Source organism: Xenopus laevis, chromosome 2L, assembly GCF_017654675.1.
Source record: "Xenopus laevis strain J_2021 chromosome 2L, Xenopus_laevis_v10.1, whole genome shotgun sequence".
Lineage (NCBI taxonomy): Eukaryota > Metazoa > Chordata > Amphibia > Anura > Pipidae > Xenopus > Xenopus laevis.
The window spans coordinates 183,730,278-183,757,734 of record NC_054373.1 but is presented as its reverse complement, the minus strand read 5'-3'; the positions used below and the strand labels follow the sequence as shown (position 1 = coordinate 183,757,734).

Here is a 27,457-nt window from a genome sequence, read left to right as displayed (position 1 = left end):
ACAAAAACGATTTGCAAATCGCACACAATAGTTGGAGGAATGATTTGGCAGGTTTCCCAGACCCAATTCGCTACATTTGTATCATTTACTTTTCTGCATAGAAAGCACTTTACTCATGTCACGTTCTACCTGTAAAGGGCAAAGTGAACCATGCGCCACCTGGTGTCCAGTTTCAGTAATGATATTGAAGGAAACTAAATGAAACTTTTTGTGGATCGTCAAGGCAACGTGGGGAACTGCATTCAGCGCACACAGCGAGTCTATCCCATTTAGCTATGGACACACAAACCAGACTGGCTCGATCTGTAGGTAGTACTTGAGAGCTTTCACGGGATCCAGTGAATGAAGAGCCACCTCCTTAGGGTTGGAAGGAGAAGGACAGAAAGTTGGAATGATAATCTCTTGGTTTAAATGGAAGGAAGAAACCACCTTAGGGAGAAAGGAAGGAATAGTGCGGAGGACGACCCTATCGTGGCGAAAGGAGAGGAAAAGAGATCTGCAGGATAGAGCAGACATCTCTGAAACCCTGTGCAGATCCGATTGCAAACAGAAATACCGTCTTCCACTGGAGAGAGATAGAGGACAAGGTCTCGAAGGGAGGTCGTTGTAGGGATCGTAGAATGAGAGAGAGATCCCAAGTCGGTACTGGGGACCGCACCGGAGGCTTGATGTGGGCAACTCCGTGTAGGAAGGTTCTGACATTGTTCCAGCGGCTAGGCGCCGCTGGAACAAGACTGACGAAGCTGATATCGGGATTTTAGTGATCCCAAGGATAGTCCCAGGGATAGCCCCTCCTGTAGGAAAGCCAAATGATTGGCAATGGAAAATCGGTGAAAGTCCACTCCGTGGCTCTGGCACCACTGATGGTATGTAGACCATACTCAGTGGTTTTGGCGGAAACCGGCTTACGAGCTACCCTCATGGTGAATATCACGGCATCCGACAAACCCTTCTACTTCAGGATTGCGGTCTCAGTAGCCACGCCATCAATTTCAGGTTGGCTGGGCATGGGTGCCGGATTGGCCCCTGAGAGAGAAGATCTGGAATGACTGGCAGAGTCCATGGTTCGTCTCTGGATAGACTTATAAGGTCCGAGAACCACATGCGGCGAGGCCATCTCGGAGAAATGAGAGTGGTCTCTGCAACTTCTTGATCGTTCTGGGAAGAAGAGGCAGAGGAGGGAAGGTGCAGGCGAGCTGGAAGTCCCAGGGAGCGGTCAGTGCGTCAGCTGCTAGAGCCAGAGGGTCCCTGTAACGAGCAAAGAAGATTGTGACGGGTTGCCATGAGGTCGATCTCTTGAGTTCCCCTGAGTAAGTTGGAGGAAAATGTCGTCCTTTAGAGACCACTCGCTTGGGTCTAGGGATTGTCTGCTGAGAAAATCTGCCTCCCAATTGACAAGTCCTGGAATGTATATCGCTGAGAGATGTGATTGGTAAGTCTCTGCCCAGCAAAAGATGAGTCCAACTTTGTTTAATGCACTCCTGCTTCTTGTTCCGCCTTGGTGATTGACATATGCTACTGCTGTTGCATTGTGCGATTGAAATTTTACTGCCTGACCCGCTAGCAGATTCTGCCAGTGAACTAAGGCTAGGCCCGAATCTCCAAAAGATTGATGTGGAGACATTGCTCTGCTGGAGATCAGAGGCCCTGTGCCGAATGTCCCTCCGGGACAGCTCCGCAGCCGGATAGGCTTGCATCGGCGGTAAGGGGGCGTCACTGAGGGTCCCTGGGTTTGCCCTTGGTCAGGTGACTGGATTGAGTCCACCAGTGAAGAGACGCCTTGGTCCTGGATGACAGGCGAAACTCCTTAAGAAGGGATCTACATTTCCAGGCTGAGAGAATGTTCCATTGAAGTTCCCTGAGGTGATGTTGAGCAAAGGGAACTGCTTCTATAGCCGACACCATGACTCCCAGAACCTTCATGCAGAATTTGGAAGTATGCTTCGGTTTCAAGAGCAGGGACCACACCAGGGTCCGTAAATGATGGACCTTGTCTGGGGGAAGAGACACAGATTGTGTCTGTGTATCAAACAGCATTCCTAGTAAGACCATTGATTGACTCGGGGTCAGAGAAGACTTGTCGCGGTTGATGTACCAACTCAACTCCTGCAAGCTGTCCATGGTCAACTGGAGTGCCTGTTGGGCAGTTGGGAAGGTAGGAGCCTTGATGAGAAGATCGTCAAGGTAAGGAGTAATGGACACCCCCCCAGGTACGGGATCAGTGCCGTGGCTACTGACATGATCTTCGTGAAGACTTGAGGAGCCGAGGTGAGGCCAAAGGGGAGAGCCGTAAATTGGAAATGCCGATTTTGGACAGCAAATCGTAAAAACCTCTGATGGGGAGGGAAAATGTACAAGCAGGGACTAATGGATCCCTCAGAAGTTGGTAGCACTAAAGCCTGCTATAGTGGTGGGCAGCAAAAACCCCTTGTCCTCCTTAGCGTAGCTGTCTGAGGCTATAGTAGGGACAGCACAGGGCTGGTGGAGATGTAGCATTCAATGGCGAACTGCAGTGTTCTCCCTCTGCAACTGCGAGTGAGGCAGGAGGTAGCGTGAGCTCTGGAGTCCGTGCAGAGAAAAGAGGCGCAAAAGAATCGCTCCGCCCTCCCTCAGTGACATGCGAGTGCCAGGGCGCAATTCCGGGTTTTGCCAGTGAGGGTTGGATGGAGGGAGGCGCCGCACGTCACTCAGGAACAGGTGCAAGTTCCCAGGCGTCCTCTATGGCCAAGCTCTACTGTTACCCAATAGAGGGGATACTGCTCCCATGCATCCGTGATCCCCAAGCAGTGTGGACCTGTGAGAAAAGCTCACTTTGATTCCTGGCACCAGCAGGAGTGGCAGTGCAGGTGGAATATGAGGCATGTTACTGCTTACCTGAGATCCAGCTCAGACCCTGTCTTGTCTACCGGCCAGCCAATTGCTTTCCCTGAAACTGAAGGGGAAGGGAAATCAGTCTGGGTGGTGGGTGAAAAGCACAATGAGACCCCGGAGACGTCCTTGCTGGAGGTGGACAGTAAAGGCAAAGCACTCAGTGTGGATGCCCAGTCCAACCATACTTGCTGTATGATTAAATAATGTTAAATAAATAAAAGCTCCTGTCTAGGAGCTCTATGTCCTAACCTCCTCAGGACACAACGAAACTGGCCTGGCTCCGCCTGGGAGCTGGGAAATGGCAGGAAGAGGAGGGACTAGTTTGTTTGTATTTTATTGCGTCCTGCCTCCTGGTGGTGCAGGCTGTACCCATTGTTCCTGTGTCCCCAAAGCAGACTAAGGAGAAAAGATGTTTGCTTTTAAATAGGTGACCAGTAAATGCTAGCTGCTGATTGGTTGCTAGAAGTAGCTGCTCCTCGGCAAACTTAGTGCCTTATTATTACATAAACCCCTGTGTTTTAATAATAATGCAACATTTACTTTTTTAATCAAAGTTCCAGAAAAAAAGGCAGTCAATACTAAGTAGGCACAGTTTCAGAGTTCAGAGTTCGGGAAATATTTGCACAGCATCAATTCGCTTTGGCACAACACGCTTGGGGGATCCTGGAACTGCCACTAGCCCCAGGTTGGTGGCAGTTCCAGAATTTACTAGTGTTCATGTGGACAAAGGATAAGAGCATAATGAACAGGCACATTGGTACTCGCTGGAAGTTGCTAGGAACATGAACAGGCGCAAAAAATACTCAAAGCGTGGGACATGATGTTTTCCAGATAATGGATCTTTCCACGATTTGGATCTTCATACTTAAAATGTCAGTAAGGTGGCACACAACTCCAAATTGATCCCCAGACATTCCCCATTGACTCAAACAGCAATTAGCAGGTTTTAAGTGGGCGAACAGTCAAATTTGAATTCTTAAAGGGTCAGAGTATTACAACTCTAAAAGATTTAATTAAAAAATTTTTTTAAAAATCTCGAATCGAATTTGAATAGCTCCCTAGTCAAAACTGACCGTTTTGACCAAAAAAAATTTGAAAATTAGAATTTTCAATGCGAGCCTTGATAACTCTGCCCCATAATAAACGCAATAGGCTGGGTTGCCTCCAATAAGGATTAATGATATCTTAAGTTGGGATCAAGTACAAGCTACGGTTTTTTTTATTACATAGAAAAAGGAAATCATTTGGATTATTTGGCTAAAACATCTTCTATGGAAGACGGCCTTACTGTAATTCAGAGCTTTCTGGATAACAGGTTTCCGGATAATATATCCCATACCTGCACCTTAGTGTGGTGTCTTTTTATGTTTTGTCTGTTTGTGTTTATTGGCATCAATGGGAACCCTAGTTCCGAAGCGGCCCTGTACAAACCCTAGACTCCTAAGTGGAATGGTAGAAACTTGAGCTTTTGAGAAGCCCCCCACGAAAAGTAAAAAACCAAATCAAGCTGTTTCCCCTGGCCAGGTGCTCCGTGTTCTGTGTCCCCACTGTTCCCAAACGACAAAACTCAGCAAATAGATGGCACTTCTGGACAGAATTTATTTTACCAAAATTGCTGGAAAAGGCCTAACGCATTTCGGGATCAAATCCTTTAATCATAGAAACCCTAGCCTCCCAGAATCCTGTGCAAACACTGTAGCCTTTTAGCAGAAACTCAGAACAATCAGAGAAACCTTGAACTTACCATGTGCTACTGTAGACATGAGCAGAGATGGAGTAGAGGATACCACTGTAGTAACAGCAATGCTACCAGAATTGGGCGATGGAGACGATGAACTGCAGCTTGCAACTACAGGGGACTGAGAGGCAGTGACTACAAGAGGCTGCTTTTGTGTTGCCGAGGTGATGACAGAGGTGGGGACCAGTTTGGCGAAAGCTGCATAATTGTGGGACTTGGATAATATGTTGGGAACAAATGTTGAACTCGGAGAGGTGGTAACTATTATGACCTGGGACAAAAACATCATCAGTATAGAAAAGAAAAGATCAGAGAAGAAAAGATCAGAGAAGAAAACAGTGAATCTCTGAATTCAAAATGGATTCACTGACCTTTTGGGTAGAAGTGTTTGTGGTCTGGGTTGCAGGCTTAGTGAAGGTGATTTTAACAGGAGACATGTGGGGGGGTAAGGAGTTGGCAATGCTCTGCATGATGTTGCTCATCTTGGGGCTGCCAGTTACAGGCACTGTGATTGTTTTGGAGACTGGCGTGGTGGGTTTGGGCACCTCCTTCAGTACCACCGGAGAAGAGCTGCTTGAATTTGTGCGTCTCCTTTTACGTGGCTTCTCGTCATCATCTGAGCAGTTGACACCTGCAAAGAAAGAAAGAAATGCAATCAAAGAGTTTAAAGGGGTACAAAGTTAAATACATCCGAATGGTTGCCAATGAATACCAGACCTGGAGCTGTTTTAAAGGAGAACTAAAGCCTAACTAAAGAAGTAGGTAGAAATGTTGTACATGATGTTTTGTGCTTCTGTACCAGCCCAAGGCAACCACAGCCCTTTAGCAGTAAAGATCTGTGTCTCCAAAGATGCCCCAGTAGCTCCCCATCTTCTTTTCTGCTGATTCACTGCACATGCTCTGTGCTGCTGTCACTTACTGAGCTTAGGGACCCACTCACAATATACAGTACACATAGAATAGAAATGTCACAATATAAGGCTGATTAGTAATTAATACACATAATTACTACATGGCAGCACAGAAACCAGTGCAATTAGCATCAGAATTTAAAAATCAGCAAACCTGTAACATCAGCTTATATTACAGCCAGGGAAGCTCATTTTCTGCTGGATAATTAGTGACGAGCCCTAAGCTTAGCTTCTCAACAGCCAATCAGAGCCCACTGAGCATGTGAGTGTCACAGACACTTTCCAAGATGGTGACCCCCTGTGACAAGTTTGAAGTCCTGGATCATTGCTGCTATTGACAAGCTCAAACTTTAGGCTGGTGAAATAAGTTCACTATATGAAATATGGCATTTTTAGCCATATTCATTTTGCAGTGTTTAGTTCTCCTAAACCCTGATATTTTTTACATTGTGCTATTTCCTCATCTATTTTGCTCTTGTTAAATCTATCTCACGCTAAGGCATCCGGCAGGACTGTAAGTGGAAATTCAATTCTCCCCGAGTCTATGATCAGTACAAAGTGATTATAAAATCGTCGGGGATCATTGCTGCTATTGACAAGCTGAAACTTTAGACTGGTTCACTATTTTTTTAGGGTTTAGTTCTCCTTTAAGCAGTTTCTCCAGAAACATCTTTAAACGCCTCCCATATTCTGTAGTGCCATAATCTTCTACCAAGAGATGGAGAGAGGTATGTCCTAGATGGCCTCAAGTCAGTGCAAGTGCCATCAGGGAAAAGTACTCAGTTATGAAATACTCCAAGGGGCCGATTCACTAAGGGTCAAATATCGAGGGTTAATTAACCCTTGATATTCGACTAGGAATTAAAATCCTTCGACTTCGAATATCAAAGTCGAAGGATTTAGCGCAGATAGTTCGATCGAACGATCGAAGGATAATTCCTTCGAATCAAACGATTTGAAGGATTTTAATCCAACGATCGAAGGAATATCGTTCGATCAAAAAAAGTTAGCCAAGCCTATGGGGACCTTCCCCATAGGCTAACATTGACTTCGGTAGCTTTTAGATGGCGAACTAGGGGGTCGAAGTTTTTTTTAAAGAGACAGTACTTCGACTATCGAATGGTCGAATAGTCGAACGATTTTTACTTCGAATCCTTCGTTTCGAAGTCGAAGGTCGAAGTAGCCCATTCGATGGTCGAAGTAGCCCAAAAAAAAACTTCGAAATTTGAAGGTTTTTACCTTAGAATCCTTGAAGTTAGTGAATCGGCCCCCAAGTGTCAGCACACTTACAAAAACTCTGGTTTTATTATCCCCCACAATCAAATGTTTTATATCTTCCTCTGGCCAGAACAAGAAGTTCCCCATTATTGTAAAACAATAATTATAAGTCACAGAGGAGTTCCATGACCATTAAAATGCAGGAAGCCAAAGGCTCAGAGATTTTACAGCCATGGTAGTCCTCAATGACTAGAGTGAGTGAGTATGTGTGTATTTTTTTTTTTTTAACATTGAGTCTGACACAGAAACAACTCGTTACTCCAGAGTGGTAGTTAGTTACTCCTGTACTTACTTTTGACATAAACTGTGCTCCCGCTTGGAAGGACGACCACATTGGACGCAGGACTAGCAGGGCGAGGTGACTTCACAGTGGCTAAACTTCCGCTAGGAACTGGGGTGGAGGTTGGTGTTGATGTAGTACTTGTGTAGGAGTAGCAGACCACCACTGCACGAAAATATATGGTATAACTAAACATGTTCTGTATTCATGAAGAGTATCCTATCCTATCTCTCTCTAAACGCACTTACCTTCCTTGTTGCCAGTCTCTGCAGGATCAGGAAGGGAGGCATTGTGCTGCCCTGTGGCATTAGCTACTGCATTGGCGGTGGCCGTAAAAGCTGTTTGAGGGACTAAGCGCGGCATCAGGGGTACCAAGCGCCGTCCCTCAATGGACCACTCAGAAGAGCTATTTGGACCAGACATGCTGAAAAAGTAAAATGTCAAAATGATGCTTGACTGCAACTTCCAGAATGTTTTACCCTTAAATATATGGTAAAGAATGCTGGGTGTTGTAGTCTAGCAACCCAAGGCTAAAGGACCAATAACTCCAATTTTTTAAAATACTTATTTCCCCCGAAAATAGCTACAATGATAGGCAAGGCTTACTTCCCCTTGGCTTTTTTCACATCTTCATCTTGAATTTGATATATAAAGTGCCCCATAGGAGAAAGGCTAAAAGGCGACGTCAGCTTGAATTCCTCTGTGTGCTGAAGCGGAAGTCAGCTTTGTACTGATGACCTAAAGCACCTAAGCTTTTTTCAGTGCCTGCAGCTTAAATTCCTTCAGACAGCTTTGGGGGTAATGATGTAAGCATATATTTAAGCTGCAGAAGTTTTAGTTCATCGGTGTAAAGCTGACTTCCGGTTCCTATAGGACACTTTAAAAGTCAAATTCAAGCTGAAGATTTGAAAAAAATCCAAAGGGAAGTAAACCTTACCTATTGTTATAAATGCTTTCGGTGGAATTAAGCATTAAAAAAAGAGAGATTTTTGTACCTACCGTTAAATCTTTTTCTCTTGTCCTGTATTGGGGGACACAGGCACCATGGGGATGAAGATCCTGCAGCTGGAGATGGACACTATGTTGCAAAATATGACTCCTCCTCCTGCCCTGGGCTTCATCCCCTGCCTCCTCCTATTACCCTCAGTTTCGACCGAAGAAGGAGCCAAACAGCCCAAGACAGAAGAGAAGAGAAGTTAAATAATAACACCCTCATAAAAATTGGAAAAAACGATCAACTTTTACAAAAAAAAAATCACGACGGAGTCGCGAAAACAGTGTCAGTATCGGGAGGGAAGGCCTGTGTCCCCCAATATAGGACAAGAGAAAAAGATTTAACGGTAGGTACAAAAATCTCTCTTTCTCTTGCCTAATTGGGGGACACAGGCACCATGGGGATGTCCCAAAGCTCCCCCTGTCCAAAGGTGTCTAGCCAATCACGGCTCGAAGCACATTCCTCCCGAAGGCGGCTTTGGCAGAAGCATGAGTCTTCTCCTTCTGAGGACACTAAAAGAAACTGAGGGTAATAGGAGGAGGCAGGGGATGAAGCCCAGAGCAGGAGGAGGAGTCATATTTTGCAACATAGTGTCCATCTCCAGCTGCAGGATCTTCATCCCCATGGTGCCTGTGTCCCCCAATTAGGCAAGAGAAATATGGTGTTACTGTTCCTTTAAGAAACACTTCTTATTTATCTAGCAGTCTGTCTTAAAACCCCTACCTGGATACTGTGGGACCCAAGCCTGCAAACTTTTAACTTCCGCTTTAAGTCTTAGTGATTAAAAAAATACTTGAACAGATTGTCTCTTTTCACCTCACCAGGAAAGCCTACAGTTTCTAATATGTATACTATAACAATTAAGAACTCACTTATGGGCAATAGTTGTAAGTCGCTCATCGTTCACTGCTCTTCGAACCTCGGCGCGGTGTCGCTCTGTTGAAATGCTGCAGTGGAAAAAATAATGTAAGTCCCTGTGCAAGTATTAAGTTTAGACACAGCAAGGAGGAGGTACAGACCTTAATACTTTGGAAAGTTCTCCTAGAAGGTCCTTCTTCTCCTTGCTGAGATCTCCCTGTGCCCGAAGAGCACTAATGACGCCCGCATATGCCTCCAATTCTGCAACAAAATAACAATAAATAAGAATAAATGAGGCTGAACATGAAAGGATTTATTGGACATGCTTACTACTGCTCTCAGCACATAGTTACCTCTCTGTACAGACTATGAGCAAACTGTTCCTGCTGAATTGTGCTTAGTACAGGGGAATACCTATGCTGTCATAGTTTTATGGGATCTCTCTGTACAGACTATGAGCAAACTTAGGGGCTGTTCCTGCTGAATTGTGCTTAGTACAGGGAATACCTATGCTGCCATAGTTTTATGGGATCTCTCTGTACAGACTATGAGCAAACTTAGGGGCTGTTCCTGCTGAATTGTGCTTAGTACAGGGAATACCTATGCTGCCATAGTTTTATGGGATCTCTCTGTACAGACTATGAGCAAACTTAGGGGACTGTTCCTGCTGAATTGTGCTAAGTACAGGGAATACCTATGCTGCCATAGTTTTATGGGATCTCTCTGTACAGACTATGAGCAAACTTAGGGGCTGTTCCTGCTGAATTGTGCTTAGTACAGGGAATACCTATGCTGCCATAGTTTTATGGGATCTCAATGTACAGACTATGAGCAAACTTAGGGACTGTTCCTGCTGAATTGTGCTAAGTACAGGGAATACCTATGCTGCCATAGTTTTATGGGATCTCTCTGTACAGACTATGAGCAAACTTAGGGGACTGTTCCTGCTGAATTGTGCAGGGGAATACCTATGCTGTCATAGTTTTATGGGATCTCTCTGTACAGACTATGAGCAAACTTAGAGGCTGTTCCTGCTGAATTGTGCTTAGTACAGGGAATACCTATGCTGCCATAGTTTTATGGGATCTCTCTGTACAGACTATGAGCAAACTTAGGGACTGTTCCTGCTGAATTGTGCTTAGTACAGGGAATACCTATGCTGCCATAGTTTTATGGGATCTCTCTGTACAGACTATGAGCAAACTTAGGGGCTGTTCCTGCTGAATTGTGCTTAGTACAGGGAATACCTATGCTGCCATAGTTTTATGGGATCTCTCTGTACAGACTATGAGCAAACTTAGCGGCTCTTCCTGCTGAATTGTGCTTAGTACAGGGAATAGCTATGCTGCCATAGTTTTATGGGATCTCAATGTACAGACTATGAGCAAACTTAGGGACTGTTCCTGCTGAATTGTGCTTAGTACAGGGAATACCTATGCTGCCATAGTTTTATGGGATCTCTCTGTACAGACTATGAGCAAACTTAGGGGCTGTTCCTGCTGAATTGTGCTTAGTACAGGGAATACCTATGCTGCCATAGTTTTATGGGATCTCTCTGTACAGACTATGAGCAAACTTAGGGGCTGTTCCTGCTGAATTGTGCTTAGTACAGGGGAATACCTATGCTGCCATAGTTTTATGGGATCTCTCTGTACAGACTATGAGCAAACTTAGGGACTGTTCCTGCTGAATTGTGCTTAGTACAGGGAATACCTATGCTGCCATAGTTTTATGGGATCTCTCTGTACAGACTATGAGCAAACTTAGGGGCTGTTCCTGCTGAATTGTGCTTAGTACAGGGAATACCTATGCTGCCATAGTTTTATGGGATCTCTCTGTACAGACTATGAGCAAACTTAGCGGCTGTTCCTGCTGAATTGTGCTTAGTACAGGGAATAGCTATGCTGCCATAGTTTTATGGGATCTCAATGTACAGACTATGAGCAAACTTAGGGACTGTTCCTGCTGAATTGTGCTTAGTACAGGGAATACCTATGCTGCCATAGTTTTATGGGATCTCTCTGTACAGACTATGAGCAAACTTAGGGGCTGTTCCTGCTGAATTGTGCTTAGTACAGGGAATACCTATGCTGCCATAGTTTTATGGGATCTCTCTGTACAGACTATGAGCAAACTTAGGGGACTGTTCCTGCTGAATTGTGCTAAGTACAGGGAATACCTATGCTGCCATAGTTTTATGGGATCTCTCTGTACAGACTATGAGCAAACTTAGGGGACTGTTCCTGCTGAATTGTGCTTAGTACAGGGAATACCTATGCTGTCATAGTTTTATGGGATCTCTCTGTACAGACTATGAGCAAATTTAGGGACTGTTCCTGCTGAATTGTGCTTAGTACAGGGAATACCTATGCTGCCATAGTTTTATGGGATCTCTCTGTACAGACTATGAGCAAACTTAGGGGCTGTTCCTGCTGAATTGTGCTTAGTACAGGGAATACCTATGCTGCCATAGTTTTATGGGATCTCTCTGTACAGACTATGAGCAAACTTAGGGGACTGTTCCTGCTGAATTGTGCTAAGTACAGGGAATACCTATGCTGCCATAGTTTTATGGGATCTCTCTGTACAGACTATGAGCAAACTTAGGGGCTGTTCCTGCTGAATTGTGCTTAGTACAGGGAATAGCTATGCTGCCATAGTTTTATGGGATCTCAATGTACAGACTATGAGCAAACTTAGGGACTGTTCCTGCTGAATTGTGCTAAGTACAGGGAATACCTATGCTGCCATAGTTTTATGGGATCTCTCTGTACAGACTATGAGCAAACTTAGGGGACTGTTCCTGCTGAATTGTGCAGGGGAATACCTATGCTGTCATAGTTTTATGGGATCTCTCTGTACAGACTATGAGCAAACTTAGGGGCTGTTCCTGCTGAATTGTGCTTAGTACAGGGAATACCTATGCTGCCATAGTTTTATGGGATCTCTCTGTACAGACTATGAGCAAACTTAGGGGCTGTTCCTGCTGAATTGTGCTTAGTACAGGGGAATACCTATGCTGCCATAGTTTTATGGGATCTCTCTGTACAGACTATGAGCAAACTTAGGGACTGTTCCTGCTGAATTGTGCTTAGTACAGGGAATACCTATGCTGCCATAGTTTTATGGGATCTCTCTGTACAGACTATGAGCAAACTTAGGGGCTGTTCCTGCTGAATTGTGCTTAGTACAGGGAATACCTATGCTGCCATAGTTTTATGGGATCTGTCTGTACAGACTATGAGCAAACTTAGCGGCTGTTCCTGCTGAATTGTGCTTAGTACAGGGAATAGCTATGCTGCCATAGTTTTATGGGATCTCAATGTACAGACTATGAGCAAACTTAGGGACTGTTCCTGCTGAATTGTGCTTAGTACAGGGAATACCTATGCTGCCATAGTTTTATGGGATCTCTCTGTACAGACTATGAGCAAACTTAGGGGCTGTTCCTGCTGAATTGTGCTTAGTACAGGGAATACCTATGCTGCCATAGTTTTATGGGATCTCTCTGTACAGACTATGAGCAAACTTAGGGGACTGTTCCTGCTGAATTGTGCTAAGTACAGGGAATACCTATGCTGCCATAGTTTATGGGATCTCTCTGTACAGACTATGAGCAAACTTAGGGGCTGTTCCTGCTGAATTGTGCTTAGTACAGGGAATACCTATGCTGCCATAGTTTTATGGGATCTCTCTGTACAGACTATGAGCAAACTTAGGGGACTGTTCCTGCTGAATTGTGCTAAGTACAGGGAATACCTATGCTGCCATAGTTTTATGGGATCTCTCGGTACAGACTATGAGCAAACTTAGGGGCTGTTCCTGCTGAATTGTGCTTAGTACAGGGAATAGCTATGCTGCCATAGTTTTATGGGATCTCAATGTACAGACTATGAGCAAACTTAGGGACTGTTCCTGCTGAATTGTGCTTAGTACAGGGAATACCTATACTGCCATAGTTTTATGGGATCTCTCTGTACAGACTATGAGCAAACTTAGGGACTGTTCCTGCTGAATTGTGCTTAGTACAGGGAATACCTATACTGCCATAGTTTTATGGGATCTCTCTGTACAGACTATCAGCAAACTTAGGGGACTGTTCCTGCTGAATTGTGCAGGGGAATACCTATGCTGTCATAGTTTTATGGGATCTCTCTGTACAGACTATGAGCAAACTTAGGGACTGTTCCTGCTGAATTGTGCTAAGTACAGGGAATACCTATGCTGCCATAGTTTTATGGGATCTCTCTGTACAGACTATGAGCAAACTTAGGGGACTGTTCCTGCTGAATTGTGCAGGGGAATACCTATGCTGTCATAGTTTTATGGGATCTCTCTGTACAGACTATGAGCAAACTTAGGGGCTGTTCCTGCTGAATTGTGCTTAGTACAGGGAATACCTATGCTGCCATAGTTTTATGGGATCTCTCTGTACAGACTATGAGCAAACTTAGGGGCTGTTCCTGCTGAATTGTGCTTAGTACAGGGGAATACCTATGCTGCCATAGTTTTATGGGATCTCTCTGTACAGACTATGAGCAAACTTAGGGACTGTTCCTGCTGAATTGTGCTTAGTACAGGGAATACCTATGCTGCCATAGTTTTATGGGATCTCTCTGTACAGACTATGAGCAAACTTAGGGGCTGTTCCTGCTGAATTGTGCTTAGTACAGGGAATACCTATGCTGCCATAGTTTTATGGGATCTCTCTGTACAGACTATGAGCAAACTTAGGGGCTGTTCCTGCTGAATTGTGCTTAGTACAGGGAATAGCTATGCTGCCATAGTTTTATGGGATCTCAATGTACAGACTATGAGCAAACTTAGGGACTGTTCCTGCTGAATTGTGCTTAGTACAGGGAATACCTATACTGCCATAGTTTTATGGGATCTCTCTGTACAGACTATGAGCAAACTTAGGGACTGTTCCTGCTGAATTGTGCTTAGTACAGGGAATACCTATACTGCCATAGTTTTATGGGATCTCTCTGTACAGACTATGAGCAAACTTAGGGGACTGTTCCTGCTGAATTGTGCAGGGGAATACCTATGCTGTCATAGTTTTATGGGATCTCTCTGTACAGACTATGAGCAAACTTAGGGACTGTTCCTGCTGAATTGTGCTAAGTACAGGGAATACCTATGCTGCCATAGTTTTATGGGATCTCTCTGTACAGACTATGAGCAAACTTAGGGGACTGTTCCTGCTGAATTGTGCAGGGGAATACCTATGCTGTCATAGTTTTATGGGATCTCTCTGTACAGACTATGAGCAAAACTTAGGGGCTGTTCCTGCTGAATTGTGCTTAGTACAGGGAATACCTATGCTGCCATAGTTTTATAGGATCTCTCTGTACAGACTATGAGCAAACTTAGGGGCTGTTCCTGCTGAATTGTGCTTAGTACAGGGGAATACCTATGCTGCCATAGTTTTATGGGATCTCTCTGTACAGACTATGAGCAAACTTAGGGACTGTTCCTGCTGAATTGTGCTTAGTACAGGGAATACCTATGCTGCCATAGTTTTATGGGATCTCTCTGTACAGACTATGAGCAAACTTAGGGGCTGTTCCTGCTGAATTGTGCTTAGTACAGGGAATACCTATGCTGCCATAGTTTTATGGGATCTCTCTGTACAGACTATGAGCAAACTTAGGGGCTGTTCCTGCTGAATTGTGCTTAGTACAGGGAATAGCTATGCTGCCATAGTTTTATGGGATCTCAATGTACAGACTATGAGCAAACTTAGGGACTGTTCCTGCTGAATTGTGCTTAGTACAGGGAATACCTATACTGCCATAGTTTTATGGGATCTCTCTGTACAGACTATGAGCAAACTTAGGGACTGTTCCTGCTGAATTGTGCTTAGTACAGGGAATACCTATACTGCCATAGTTTTATGGGATCTCTCTGTACAGACTATGAGCAAACTTAGGGACTGTTCCTGCTGAATTGTGCTTAGTACAGGGAATACCTATACTGCCATAGTTTTATGGGATCTCTCTGTACAGACTATCAGCAAACTTAGGGGACTGTTCCTGCTGAATTGTGCAGGGGAATACCTATGCTGTCATAGTTTTATGGGATCTCTCTGTACAGACTATGAGCAAACTTAGGGACTGTTCCTGCTGAATTGTGCTAAGTACAGGGAATACCTATGCTGCCATAGTTTTATGGGATCTCTCTGTACAGACTATGAGCAAACTTAGGGGACTGTTCCTGCTGAATTGTGCAGGGGAATACCTATGCTGTCATAGTTTTATGGGATCTCTCTGTACAGACTATGAGCAAACTTAGGGGCTGTTCCTGCTGAATTGTGCTTAGTACAGGGAATACCTATGCTGCCATAGTTTTATGGGATCTCTCTGTACAGACTATGAGCAAACTTAGGGGCTGTTCCTGCTGAATTGTGCTTAGTACAGGGGAATACCTATGCTGCCATAGTTTTATGGGATCTCTCTGTACAGACTATGAGCAAACTTAGGGGCTGTTCCTGCTGAATTGTGCTTAGTACAGGGAATACCTATGCTGCCATAGTTTTATGGGATCTCTCTGTACAGACTATGAGCAAACTTAGGGGCTGTTCCTGCTGAATTGTGCTTAGTACAGGGAATACCTATGCTGCCATAGTTTTATGGGATCTCTCTGTACAGATTATGAGCAAACTTAGGGGCTGTTCCTGCTGAATTGTGCTTAGTACAGGGAATACCGATGCTGCCATAGTTTTATGGGATCTCTCTGTACAGACTATGAGCAAACTTAGGGGCTGTTCCTGCTGAATTGTGCTTAGTACAGGGAATAGCTATGCTGCCATAGTTTTATGGGATCTCAATGTACAGACTATGAGCAAACTTAGGGACTGTTCCTGCTGAATTGTGCTTAGTACAGGGAATACCTATACTGCCATAGTTTTATGGGATCTCTCTGTACAGACTATGAGCAAACTTAGGGACTGTTCCTGCTGAATTGTGCTTAGTACAGGGAATACCTATACTGCCATAGTTTTATGGGATCTCTCTGTACAGACTATGAGCAAACTTAGGGGCTGTTCCTGCTGAATTGTGCTTAGTACAGGGGAATACCTATGCTGCCATAGTTTTATGGGATCTCTCTGTACAGACTATGAGCAAACTTAGGGGACTGTTCCTGCTGAATTGTGCTTAGTACAGGGAATACCTATGCTGCCATAGTTTTATGGGATCTCTCTGTATAGTCTATGAACAAACTTTCCCTCCTATATAGAGTTCAAAAAGTATCATAGTGAGGTCAGACTGCACTCTGTATTTTAAATTGGTAGTCTCCCCTGAGACATTCTGAGCACTGGATCTACATCATGTACCATTCTGTACAATAAATGGGTTCATACAGTGAACATATAGAATTACATATATAGAGGCCAATAACAAATACAAGAGGCAAAGAGGGCCTGGAACAAAAGAGTTTATAATCTAAAAATGTGGCTTTGTCCCATTTTAATGGATGGACAATTCGTACGATTGTTCCGTGATAATCGTGGTCTCACGATGAGGATCGGATCTTTTAAAAATCTCAACATCTATGGCCAGCTTTACAGAGTATTTGTTCTTAGATGGGGTCAGTGACCCCCACTGGAAAGCTGGAAAGATTTAGAAGAAGAATGCAAATAATTCCAAAACTACTAAAAATAAATAATGAAAGCTAATTGAAAAGTTGCTTAGAATTCTATAACACACAACAGTTAACTAAAAGATGAACCACCCCTTTAATATGATGTAGAGAGTGATATTATGAGACAACTGGCAAATGTTTTTTTATTATTTGTTTAGCATTTTATTCAGCAGCTCTCCAGTTTGCAATTTCAGCAGTCTGGTTGCTAGGGTGCAAATTCCCCTAGCAAGCATGCGCTGATTTGAATAAGAGACTGGAATATCAATAGGAGAGGCCTGAATAGAAAGATGAGTAATAAAAAGTAACAATAACAATACATTTGTAGCCTTACAGATAGGGTTGCCACCTTTTCTGGAAAAAAAAATACTGGCCTTCCTATATATTTATCTTTATTCCCTATTAATAACATTGGGATCACTGACCTTCCTATATATTTATCGTTATTCCCTATTAATAACATTGGGATCACTGACCTTCCTATATATTTATCTTTATTCCCTATTAATAACATTGGGATCACTGACCTTCCTATATATTTATCGTTATTCCCTATTAATAACATTGGGATCACTGACCTTCCTATATATTTATCTTTATTCCCTATTAATAACATTGGGATCACTGACCTTCCTATATATTTATTTTTATTCCCTATTAATAACATTGGGATCATATCACTGACCTTCCTATATATTTATCTTTATTCCCTATTAATAACATTGGGATCACTGACCTTCCTATATATTTATCTTTATTCCCTATTAATAACATTGGGATCACTGACCTTCCTATATATTTATCTTTATTCCCTATTAATAACATTGGGATCACTGACCTTCCTATATATTTATTTTTATTCCCTATTAATAACATTGGGATCATATCACTGACCTTCCTATATATTTATCTTTATTCCCTATTAATAACATTGGGATCACTGACCTTCCTATATATTTATCTTTATTCCCTATTAATAACATTGGGATCACTGGCCTTCCTATATATTTATCTTTATTCCCTATTAATAACATTGGGATCACTGACCTTCCTATAGATTTATCTTTATTCCCTATTAATAACATTGGGATCACTGACCTTCCTATATATTTATCTTTATTCCTATTAATAACATTGGGATCACTGGCCTTCCTATATATTTCTCTTTATTCCCTATTAATAACATTGGGATCACTGACCTTCCTATATATTTATCTTTATTCCCTATTAATAACATTGGGATCACTGACCTTCCTATATATTTCTCTTTATTCCCTATTAATAACATTGGGATCACTGACCTTCCTATATATTTATCTTTATTCCCTATTAATAACATTGGGATCACTGACCTTCCTATATATTTATTTTTATTCCCTATTAATAACATTGGGATCATATCACTGACCTTCCTATATATTTCTCTTTATTCCCTATTAATAACATTGGGATCACTGACCTTCCTATATATTTATCTTTATTCCCTATTAATAACATTGGGATCACTGACCTTCCTATATATTTATCTTTATTCCCTATTAATAACATTGGGATCACTGACCTTCCTATATATTTATCTTTATTCCCTATTAATAACATTGGGATCACTGACCTTCCTATATATTTATCTTTATTCCCTATTAATAACATTGGGATCACTGACCTTCCTATATATTTATTTTTATTCCCTATTAATAACATTGGGATCATATCACTGACCTTCCTATATATTTATCTTTATTCCCTATTAATAACATTGGGATCACTGACCTTCCTATATATTTATCTTTATTCCCTATTAATAACATTGGGATCACTGACCTTCCTATATATTTATTTTTATTCCCTATTAATAACATTGGGATCATATCACTGACCTTCCTATATATTTATCTTTATTCCCTATTAATAACATTGGGATCACTGACCTTCCTATATATTTATCTTTATTCCCTATTAATAACATTGGGATCACTGACCTTCCTATATATTTATCTTTATTCCCTATTAATAACATTGGGATCACTGACCTTCCTATATATTTATCTTTATTCCCTATTAATAACATTGGGATCACTGACCTTCCTATATATTTATCTTTATTCCCTATTAATAACATTGGGATCACTGACCTTCCTATATATTTATCTTTATTCCCTATTAATAACATTGGGATCACTGACCTTCCTATATATTTATCTTTATTCCCTATTAATAACATTGGGATCACTGACCTTCCTATATATTTATCTTTATTCCTATTAATAACATTGGGATCACTGACCTTCCTATATATTTATCTTTATTCCCTATTAATAACATTGGGATCACTGGCCTTCCTATATATTTATCTTTATTCTATAACATACTTAACATTAGCTGAAAGATGAACCTCTCTTTAAACATGAGGCGCTGACAACACAAAAACTGACACCCCCATATTGACTGTAAAAGTTCAAATTCCGTGGATAGAGTTTTTGTGCTAATATAATCTGTCTCCCCAGCACTGGTCACTAAACACCTCACACTACTTTACAGTCCCACCAGCTCTGGGCAGATACCAATGTTCCCCCCCCCCTCCCTAAAATCCAGTCCTGAGATGTGGAATCCCCGCGAGTCTGAAGCACGGCCAGTCTATTAAACACAGTGTGTGGGGGTCCCATAGCCTTGTGGGTAAGATAAAGTTTGGAATCGGTGAGTGCAGACAGGGCACAACGGCGCATGCGCAAGCAAAGAATGGGTTGTTCCATCACAGAGAAGAGAGGGGGTATGATAAGAAATGACTCCTTACCCAACTTGCGAAGAATCCTCTTACATTCATCCCTGCTAAAGTCCAGGAGCGTGGGCCACACCACTGGCATTCTGGCCTCTCCTCCACAGAGCGCCCTCCCTGCACAAGGAAAGTCAGAGGGACGATTAAATAGTATCTTCCCTTTGTTATGATTCTGTGAGGGGAGAAATTATTCCTGCCATATCCACTGGCACAATGGGAACTCTGCGTTGATCACGTCATCCGGCAGCAGGGCTGCTCCACTCACCTCCCGTGGAAGGTCCGATCATGGAACGATCCGACAGTTGAGCATCCACTCAGTTTGATTGCGGCTCCCGCTGTCAAGATGGCGCGACGGTGACACTGCGCATGCGTACCGAGTCACCCTGGGAAATGTAGTCCTCAACTCCGATAGGTCGGTCCTGAGCAGAAGTCGTACGAGAGGAGCACCAGCCTGGCTGAACTGTGTGTCTGTGTGGAGACAGTGTGGACGAGAGAGAGACATTGTCTTCATTTTATTTTTCTAAACTGCACTTAAGAATACGAATAAAACAATTGCTTGTGCTTCCTTTATATGGTCACAGAACAACCCCTCAGTGACTTCTAATATCCTTATCATTTACAGTAGGGGGTACATTATCCCTTATAATACATGAGTGATACTCAGAGTTCCCTGTATAACTCAGCCTGCAGCCTTGTGCCTTTATATGGTCACAGAACAACCCCTCAGTGACTTCTAATATCCTTATCATTTACAGTAGGGGGTACATTATCCCTTATAATACATGAGTGATACTCAGAGTTCCCTGTATAACTCAGCCTGCAGCCTTGTGTCTTTATATGGTCACAGAACAACCCCTCAGTGACTTCTAATATCCTTATTATTTACAGTAGGGGGTACATTATCCCTTATAATACATGAGTGATACTCAGAGTTCCCTGTATAACTCAGCCTGCAGCCTTGTGCCTTTATATGGTCACAGAACAACCCCTCAGTGACTTCTAATATCCTTATCATTTACAGTAGGGGGTACATTATCCCTTATAATACATGAGTGATACTCAGAGTTCCCTGTATAACTCAGCCTGCAGCCTTGTGCCTTTATATGGTCACAGAACAACCCCTCAGTGACTTCTAATATCCTTATCATTTACAGTAGGGGGTACATTATCCCTTATAATACATAAGTGATACTCAGAGTTCCCTGTATAACTCAGCCTGCAGCCTTGTGTCTTTATATGGTCACAGAACAACCCCTCAGTGACTTCTAATATCCTTATCATTTACAGTAGGGGGTACATTATCCCTTATAATACACGAGTGATACTCAGAGTTCCCTGTATAACTCAGCCTGCAGCCTTGTGCCTTTATATGGTCACAGAACAACCCCTCAGTGACTTCTAATATCCTTATCATTTACAGTAGGGGGTACATTATCCCTTATAATACAGGAGTGTACTGGCCTTCATATATATTTTTTATGCATTTTCCCTATTATTCACATTGACAGGTAACATTGTTTTTACTGACCATACAAAGTATTTACCTGGTGAGAAGATCCTCTAACCTCCTCCATTTACTTTTCAGTCTGACAGGCTTCAGTGCAGCCAGCTCCAACACTGACATATCCTGCACATTAATGTCCGACTGGGGTGGGGGGCAGGGTCCACCAGGGCTGCCACATTAGGCCCACAAGGGCCCCCCTCCGTCGCAGGGCCCCCTCTGTAATCCTCCCCCACCTCTCCTCAGTTACAGGGCCCCCTCTGTAACCCTCCCCCACCCCTGCTGCTCGCACATACTGTACTTACTTTGCACATGTGATCAGGAAGGTGAGGTGAGGAGCTTCTGTTATACCTCCCAACTGTCCCTTTTTCAGAGGGACAGTCCCTCTTTTGACAGCTCAACCTGAGGTCCCTCATTTGTACTGGAAAGTCCCTCTTTTCTCTGCACTGAACAGCCAGAAAAAGAAACAAAGTTTCTAACTTAATTGGCTTTTGGCAGAGAAGCCAGTACAGCTAACAGGTGCAACTAAGATACTTTGTAACAATTTTGAGATAAGAAAATAAGTAATTTTAACAGTTTAGATAAGGAGAAATGTTTTCAAATTTTTATAATGAACATGGTAATTACGGGGTGTGGCCACTAAAATGGGTGTGGTCAAAAAGATTGCCGCACTACATGCAGAAAACATTTTTGTCCCTCTTTTTACTTCCAAAATGTTGGGAGGTATGGCTTCTGTTCTGTGCAGTGGGTCTGAGCCGGCACGGCCCACCCATGCTGCTGCACATCCTCTAGATGTCGCCACCATGTTTTAACTTCTTTCCAGCCGTTAGTGTATTTCCTGGGCAGCTGGGAATACTGATGTTGCTGCTGGTTTCAGCAGAGAAGGCACAAGGGGCGTGTCACATGGCTCCGGAAACAGCAAGGGGCGTGTCACATGGCTCCGGAAACAGCAGAGACACTGCAGCGCAGTTTCTGATTAGGAGCGAGAGAGCGGCCGGCCCACTTGAATGAAATTTAAAGCGGCCCTTCGGGCAATTACCTGAATCCACAGATTGTCAGTCCGGGCCTTATTATCCCTATCTATTATCTTCCCCAATTGACCCCTTTAACCCTGTTGTAGCCCTGTCGACTATATTCCCCATTTGACCCTTATTGTCTCTATCTACTATATCCCATTTAACCCTGTATTATCCCTATCTACTATATCCCCTCTTTAACCCTGTATTATCCCTATCTGCTGTATCCCCCTTAACCCTGTATTATCCCTATCTACTGTATTCCCCTTTAACCCTGTATTATCCCTATCCACTATTGCCCCCTTTAACCCTGTATTATCCCTATCTACTATTTCCCCTCTTTAAACCTGTATTATCCCTAACTACTATATCCCCTTTAACCCTGTATTATCCCTATCTATTTTCTTCCCCAATTGACCCCTTTAACCCTGTTGTAGCCCTGTCGACTATATTCCCCATTTAACCCTTATTATCTCTATCTAGTGTATCCCCCTTAACCCTGTATTATCCCTATCTACTATATCCCCCTTTAACCCTGTATTATCTCTATCTACCATATCCCCTTTAACCCTGTTTTATCCCTATCTGCTATATCCCATTGAACCCTGTAGTATCCCTATCTACTATATTCCCCCTTTAACCCTGTATTATCCATATCACATGTATTATGACACAAGAACAGTTTTTAACTATTTTCAAATCTCGGTGTGCATCTATACTTGAATTTTTTTTATTTTTATGAAATGCACATTTAGATAGAACCTGTGTGTGTGTGTGTATGTGTGTGTGTGTGTGTGTATATATATATATATATATATATATATATATATATATATATATATATATATATATATATATATTATTTTTTAATTCATTTTGATTGGTCAGTTTTTTGGGGAGTTGATGGGAGTTTTTAGAAACTGTTTAGAAAAATTTGACCCTTGATAAATCTGCCCTGAAGACTTGTACTTGAAGTACTATCAAAATGTGCATTTCATACACAAATTATTTAGAGTATAGAAAATAGTTAAAAAATGTAGCTTTTATTTAATACATCATTAAAACATAGTACAGGTCAACGTTTCGGTCTCCACCTAAGACCATTGTCAAGACCTAATGTGTGTGTATGCAAAGAGAGTTTTATAGATATAAATACTCCCGCCCACAAGTGGTTACCCTGGTCAATTATAAACACACTAGGGTAGTCTACCCCGTCATACACATTGCAGATTATTCGCTTATCCATGCTCTTCAGTGTATACAGGAGAAGGGTTAACATTGGAGGAAAATATAGATAAAAACAAGCATAATCCAACAGAAAATTCAGCAAACGTAACATAGTTAATGTGACAACTCAAATGTTGTAACTGGTGCTGAACACCAGTCCTGGTTTGGGTCATAAACCAGGACTGGTGTTCAGTACCAGGTACCATTCCGGAACTAAGATCTTGGGTGAGACAGTCAAGAGACATTGGAATATAATATGTGCCGATATGGATTTGTCTCATATTTTGCCTGAACCACCCATGATTAGCTATAGTCGAGGGACCACCTTTGAGATTTGTTGGTCAAAACTGATGCTGTAGATTGTTATGCAGTTAAAGGGGAAACCCCTGGCTATCAGAGTTGAAGTCAGGAGGCTTCCACTGTCCAAGCTGCACATCTTGCCGCTACATGACACCTGGGACATCTTTTCTACACCCCACATGGGTAAATGGTTTGTGATTTGCCAGCATATCACCGGTATCACCGCACATCTAGTCTATCTGATAACTTGTCCGTGCGGATTATGTTATTATGCAGATTTGTTAAGGGTTGAATTGCAAATTCAAAGTAAAAAAATAAAAAATCTAATTTTGAGCTATTTTTGTGTACTTTGACTATGGAATAGGCCAAAATGAGATTTGAATAAGAAAAAAATTAGACTATTTGAATATTGAAACTTATCATGTACTGTCCCTTTAAAACTTTGACCATTCGCTATTTAAAACCTGGTGAATTGCTGTTTTAGCCTATGGGAGACCTCCTAGAACTTATTTAGAGTCAATTGGCGGACTTTGAAAAATCACAGTTTTTTGGGGGCAAATGGGGCAATGGGGCCCTGTACTTACTACCTGAGCCCCAGTCCATAGATAGTATAGATAGCATAGTGATGATTCAGGAATGATCCTATTTCTAATGAGTTCCGCACAGTTACAAATAGGAAAACAATTCTGTAAATGTTTTGTGGGTAAATGGAATAAACTATTCTATTAACAGAAGCAAAAAGAATCACCTGATTATGAACTGGGACTTATAGTCACATTGTTACACCTATTATTTTGGTGAGTCTCTAAGCACAAAAACTAAATGACTTTTTATAACTCTATAGATTTTCAAATTGACTTTTAATTCCAGAAATATTTTTAAGCCATTCAAGTATGGGATCCGTTATTCAGAAATCTTATTATCCAGAAAGCTCCAAACTACGGAGACGTAAGGTATGAAGATCCAAATTACAGAAAGATCCTTTATCCAGAATAACCTAGGTTCTGAGCATTCTGGATAACAGGTCCTGTATAAAAATATGCAAAATACTTTAACTTTTTCATTAGGTATCATATTTGTGGGAACCCCCCATCCAGAGTGGGAGCTGTATTAGCCACAGCTGTGGGGGTGGAAGCCATTTTTGGCTGATAGGAGCCATATCCATATTATAGGAGAGATAGAAGAGAGGAGAATGGGAGCATTAGATCAGTTACTAAAGCTCATTATTACTACTCCATGGGGAATCCCTTTTACACTGGGAAAAGTCACATTTGTTAAATTTTCAGCAAAACCCCAAATTTCCTACAACACTGGCAATGTAGTAAAATGCTGGGACAACAAGTTGTAACAATAAAGTGTTGATATCAATTGAAATCAGTTTATTATCAAGTATTTCTGAATTTACTTCTATAGCGACACAATTGTACTCAGTGATTTACAAGGTATAAACATACACAGGCTACAGTTCTATTGAGTTATACAGTAACAGTAGAGACATCTGTGCTGTCTAATAGCTTAGTGGGATGAAGAGCTTACACTTTATTGGGTTATGTCAAATACATCATTTCTTTATGGCATTAATTCACCAGTGTATTTTATAACTCCGCCCACCAATCATTATGTACTTCTGTTGACTTTGGTTGCCTGGGTGATGTCATTGTGATGTCACTGTGATGTCATAATGGACAGAATGAAGGTGTCCAGCTGCAGCCCAGATTGGCTCATTCTTTGTCAGGAGACTGAGGTGAGTACAAGTCGGGATCGTTGGGTACAAATATGAGCAAAAGGAATGTTATTAATACTGTTACTGTGGGGCTTAGAGACTGCTGGTGCTACTGGGAATCATTTAGAATTTGTTAGTAGGATTTTGAAGGAGGCTGTTGCGCTTGATCACTGTATATTAGAAACACAAAATCTGGGCTGGAACTAGGGGTGGGCAGAAGAGGCAGATATTTAGGTTAGGGGTGCAATGGTTGGGGGGTACGAGGCATGTGATGTACCTCTTATGTCTGCCTAATGTTGGCCCTTCTGTAGCTCTGGCCCACTCAACCCCCCCCCAACTCATCAACTGCTGTCTGGCTGTGGGGGGATTTGGTGCACAAGTTGCAGGTGGATGCTGGGGGATGAGCGGGGGTTGGGGGCAAGTGGGGGTCTCTCTTGGGTGCCATCACCTTGGGGCTCAGCGCTACAGACAATATTGCCACATTCCCTACTTTTATTTTAGGTGGGGGCTTGTGGATAATGAAATCCATTAAACATTTATTACACTTATACTTCACTTGGAATCCACTCAACCCACCAACCTTTATCTACATCACTGACCTACATTTCCCACCTCGGGTTCACGTGTGATGTCACAATGGTGGGAATCTCACACGTGTAATATGATCCCGCCCACACCTGGGCTGCCTTTGTGATGTCACAATGCACAGTGTGATGTCATAATAGGCAGAGTTAAGGTCTCAAGCAGCAGCTCAGATTTTCTCATTCTTTTTCAGACGACTGAGGTGAGTACAACTCCTGATATTAGAAGGAAAACATATTTCAAAACTATTTTAACACTGGTACTATGTGGAATATAAGACTTTCAAAGATAGAATCTATGTGAATTTTTTACTGTAATAAATTCAAATATGCGCAATAAGCTCAAATGGGAGTTTTTTTAAGAAAACAATTGAACGTCTAGGGGCAGATTTATCAAGGGTCAAATTGAGAATTTAAGGGGCAGATTTATCTTGGGTCGAATTTTGAATCTGCAAAACTTCAAATTCAAAAAGATCAACCAAATTAAGTTGTATTTTTTTTGGAGCAAATAGGTCAGTTTTTAATAGAATAGGTCTGTATTCAGCTGGATTCAAATTGTATGAATCTAATTAAAATCACATTCGATCAAATTCAATTCAAAGTTTTTCCCCAAAAAAACTTAACTCCTAGAAATGACTCCAAATAGGTTCCAGGAGGTCCCCCATAGGCTAAAACAGCAATTTGGAGGTTTTAGATGGCTAATGGTTGAAGTCAAATTTTTAAAGAGACAGTACATGATAAATTTCTATATTGAATTTTTGATTTTTTTCAAAATCAAATCAAATTTGGACTATTCCCTAGTGGAAGTACATGAAAAAATAGCTTGAAATTTTTTCATTCAAAAATTCACCTCGACCTTTGATAAATCTGCCCCTTAGTGGTGTCTTGAGTAAGTTAGAATTACAGAAAATCGGATTTTGAACTGTGGTGTTGTACGTGGTCCAGCCTACCATCATTTGCTGCTGATATTTTATCCATTCTATATATATATATATATGTGTATAGGTATTGTGCATGGAAGAGATGACTGATGTGATGTTTTTGTTTTGTCTCCATAGAAAGAAATTTCTACATTCAAAATGTGGAAGAGAATCAAATCTTGTTTTTCTTGCTTTCGCAAGGTAAGGACTCGCTTCTTTCTACTGTATCCATTTCATTTGTGACCTTCATGGAGGGAAGGTGCCAGACCAAAAATGTCATGGCCAGACTGGCAATCTATAGCTTGTGGCAAATGCCAGAGGGGCTACTGTAAGATGCCATAGTCTTAATCTTAACAGGGGCCCCACAGCCACCCCACCTGCTCGGCAGCTTTTGTCAGTCCCCCAGCTCTCAATTAGGAAAGTCGCTGGGGGAGGGGAGATTTCTCCTTAAAGGAGACCCCCGGGTCGGGGAAAGTGGGGATTCTTCCTCTATATATACAGTAGTTACGCCATGGTTGAGCTTGAGACAATCTCTAAAACTGAAAAATTTTAATTCTATTAATAGGCTTCTAACACGTAGGGGCAGATTTATCAAGTTAAATAGGGAGTAATGGGAGATTTTTTCAATTCAGCTTTGGACTATTCCCTAGTCTAGTACGCAAAAATAGCTCAAGATTTGAACTTTTTTTACTTTGAATTTTTACTTTGACTCTTGATAAATTTGGCCTTTAAAGGCATAGTTTATTCTGTTCAGAAAATATAAATGTATTGTAATTTTAGGTTCAGATTTATCAAGCTTCGAATTAAAAATAAGAATTTTTAAATTAGAATTTCGAGTTTAT

At 41.9% G+C, this 27,457-nt stretch overlaps 1 protein-coding gene and 1 long non-coding RNA gene across 5 annotated transcripts in view; one reads left to right on the top strand and one right to left on the bottom strand.

The window, feature by feature from the left end:
* Nucleotides 1–19,714, bottom strand: part of LOC108707623 (BRCA2-interacting transcriptional repressor EMSY) — a 45,612-nt gene extending 25,898 nt beyond the window's left edge. For 3 of the 4 annotated variants that reach the window (XM_041582806.1, XM_041582808.1, XM_041582807.1), the window contains exons 1-8: nt 19,613–19,714; nt 19,366–19,464; nt 9,092–9,191; nt 8,945–9,019; nt 7,327–7,502; nt 7,091–7,243; nt 4,981–5,240; nt 4,616–4,880 (exon numbers count right to left, since the gene is read on the bottom strand). In XM_041582806.1, coding sequence (XP_041438740.1) covers nt 4,616–4,880; nt 4,981–5,240; nt 7,091–7,243; nt 7,327–7,502; nt 8,945–9,019; nt 9,092–9,191; nt 19,366–19,464; nt 19,613–19,634 — 1,150 coding nt within the window. In that variant the 5' untranslated portion in view covers nt 19,635–19,714. Of the gene's footprint in view, nt 1–4,615; nt 4,881–4,980; nt 5,241–7,090; nt 7,244–7,326; nt 7,503–8,944; nt 9,020–9,091; nt 9,192–19,365; nt 19,465–19,612 lie in introns of those variants that run through there. The other variant, XM_041582809.1, reaches the window with a different exon arrangement.
* A 4,713-nt stretch (nt 19,715–24,427) lies between these two features.
* Nucleotides 24,428–26,816, top strand: LOC121399686. Its single transcript, XR_005965257.1, has 2 exons — nt 24,428–25,135; nt 26,754–26,816. It is a non-coding gene; the product is annotated as an uncharacterized LOC121399686 (long non-coding RNA).
* The last annotated feature ends 641 nt before the right edge of the window (nt 26,817–27,457 follow it).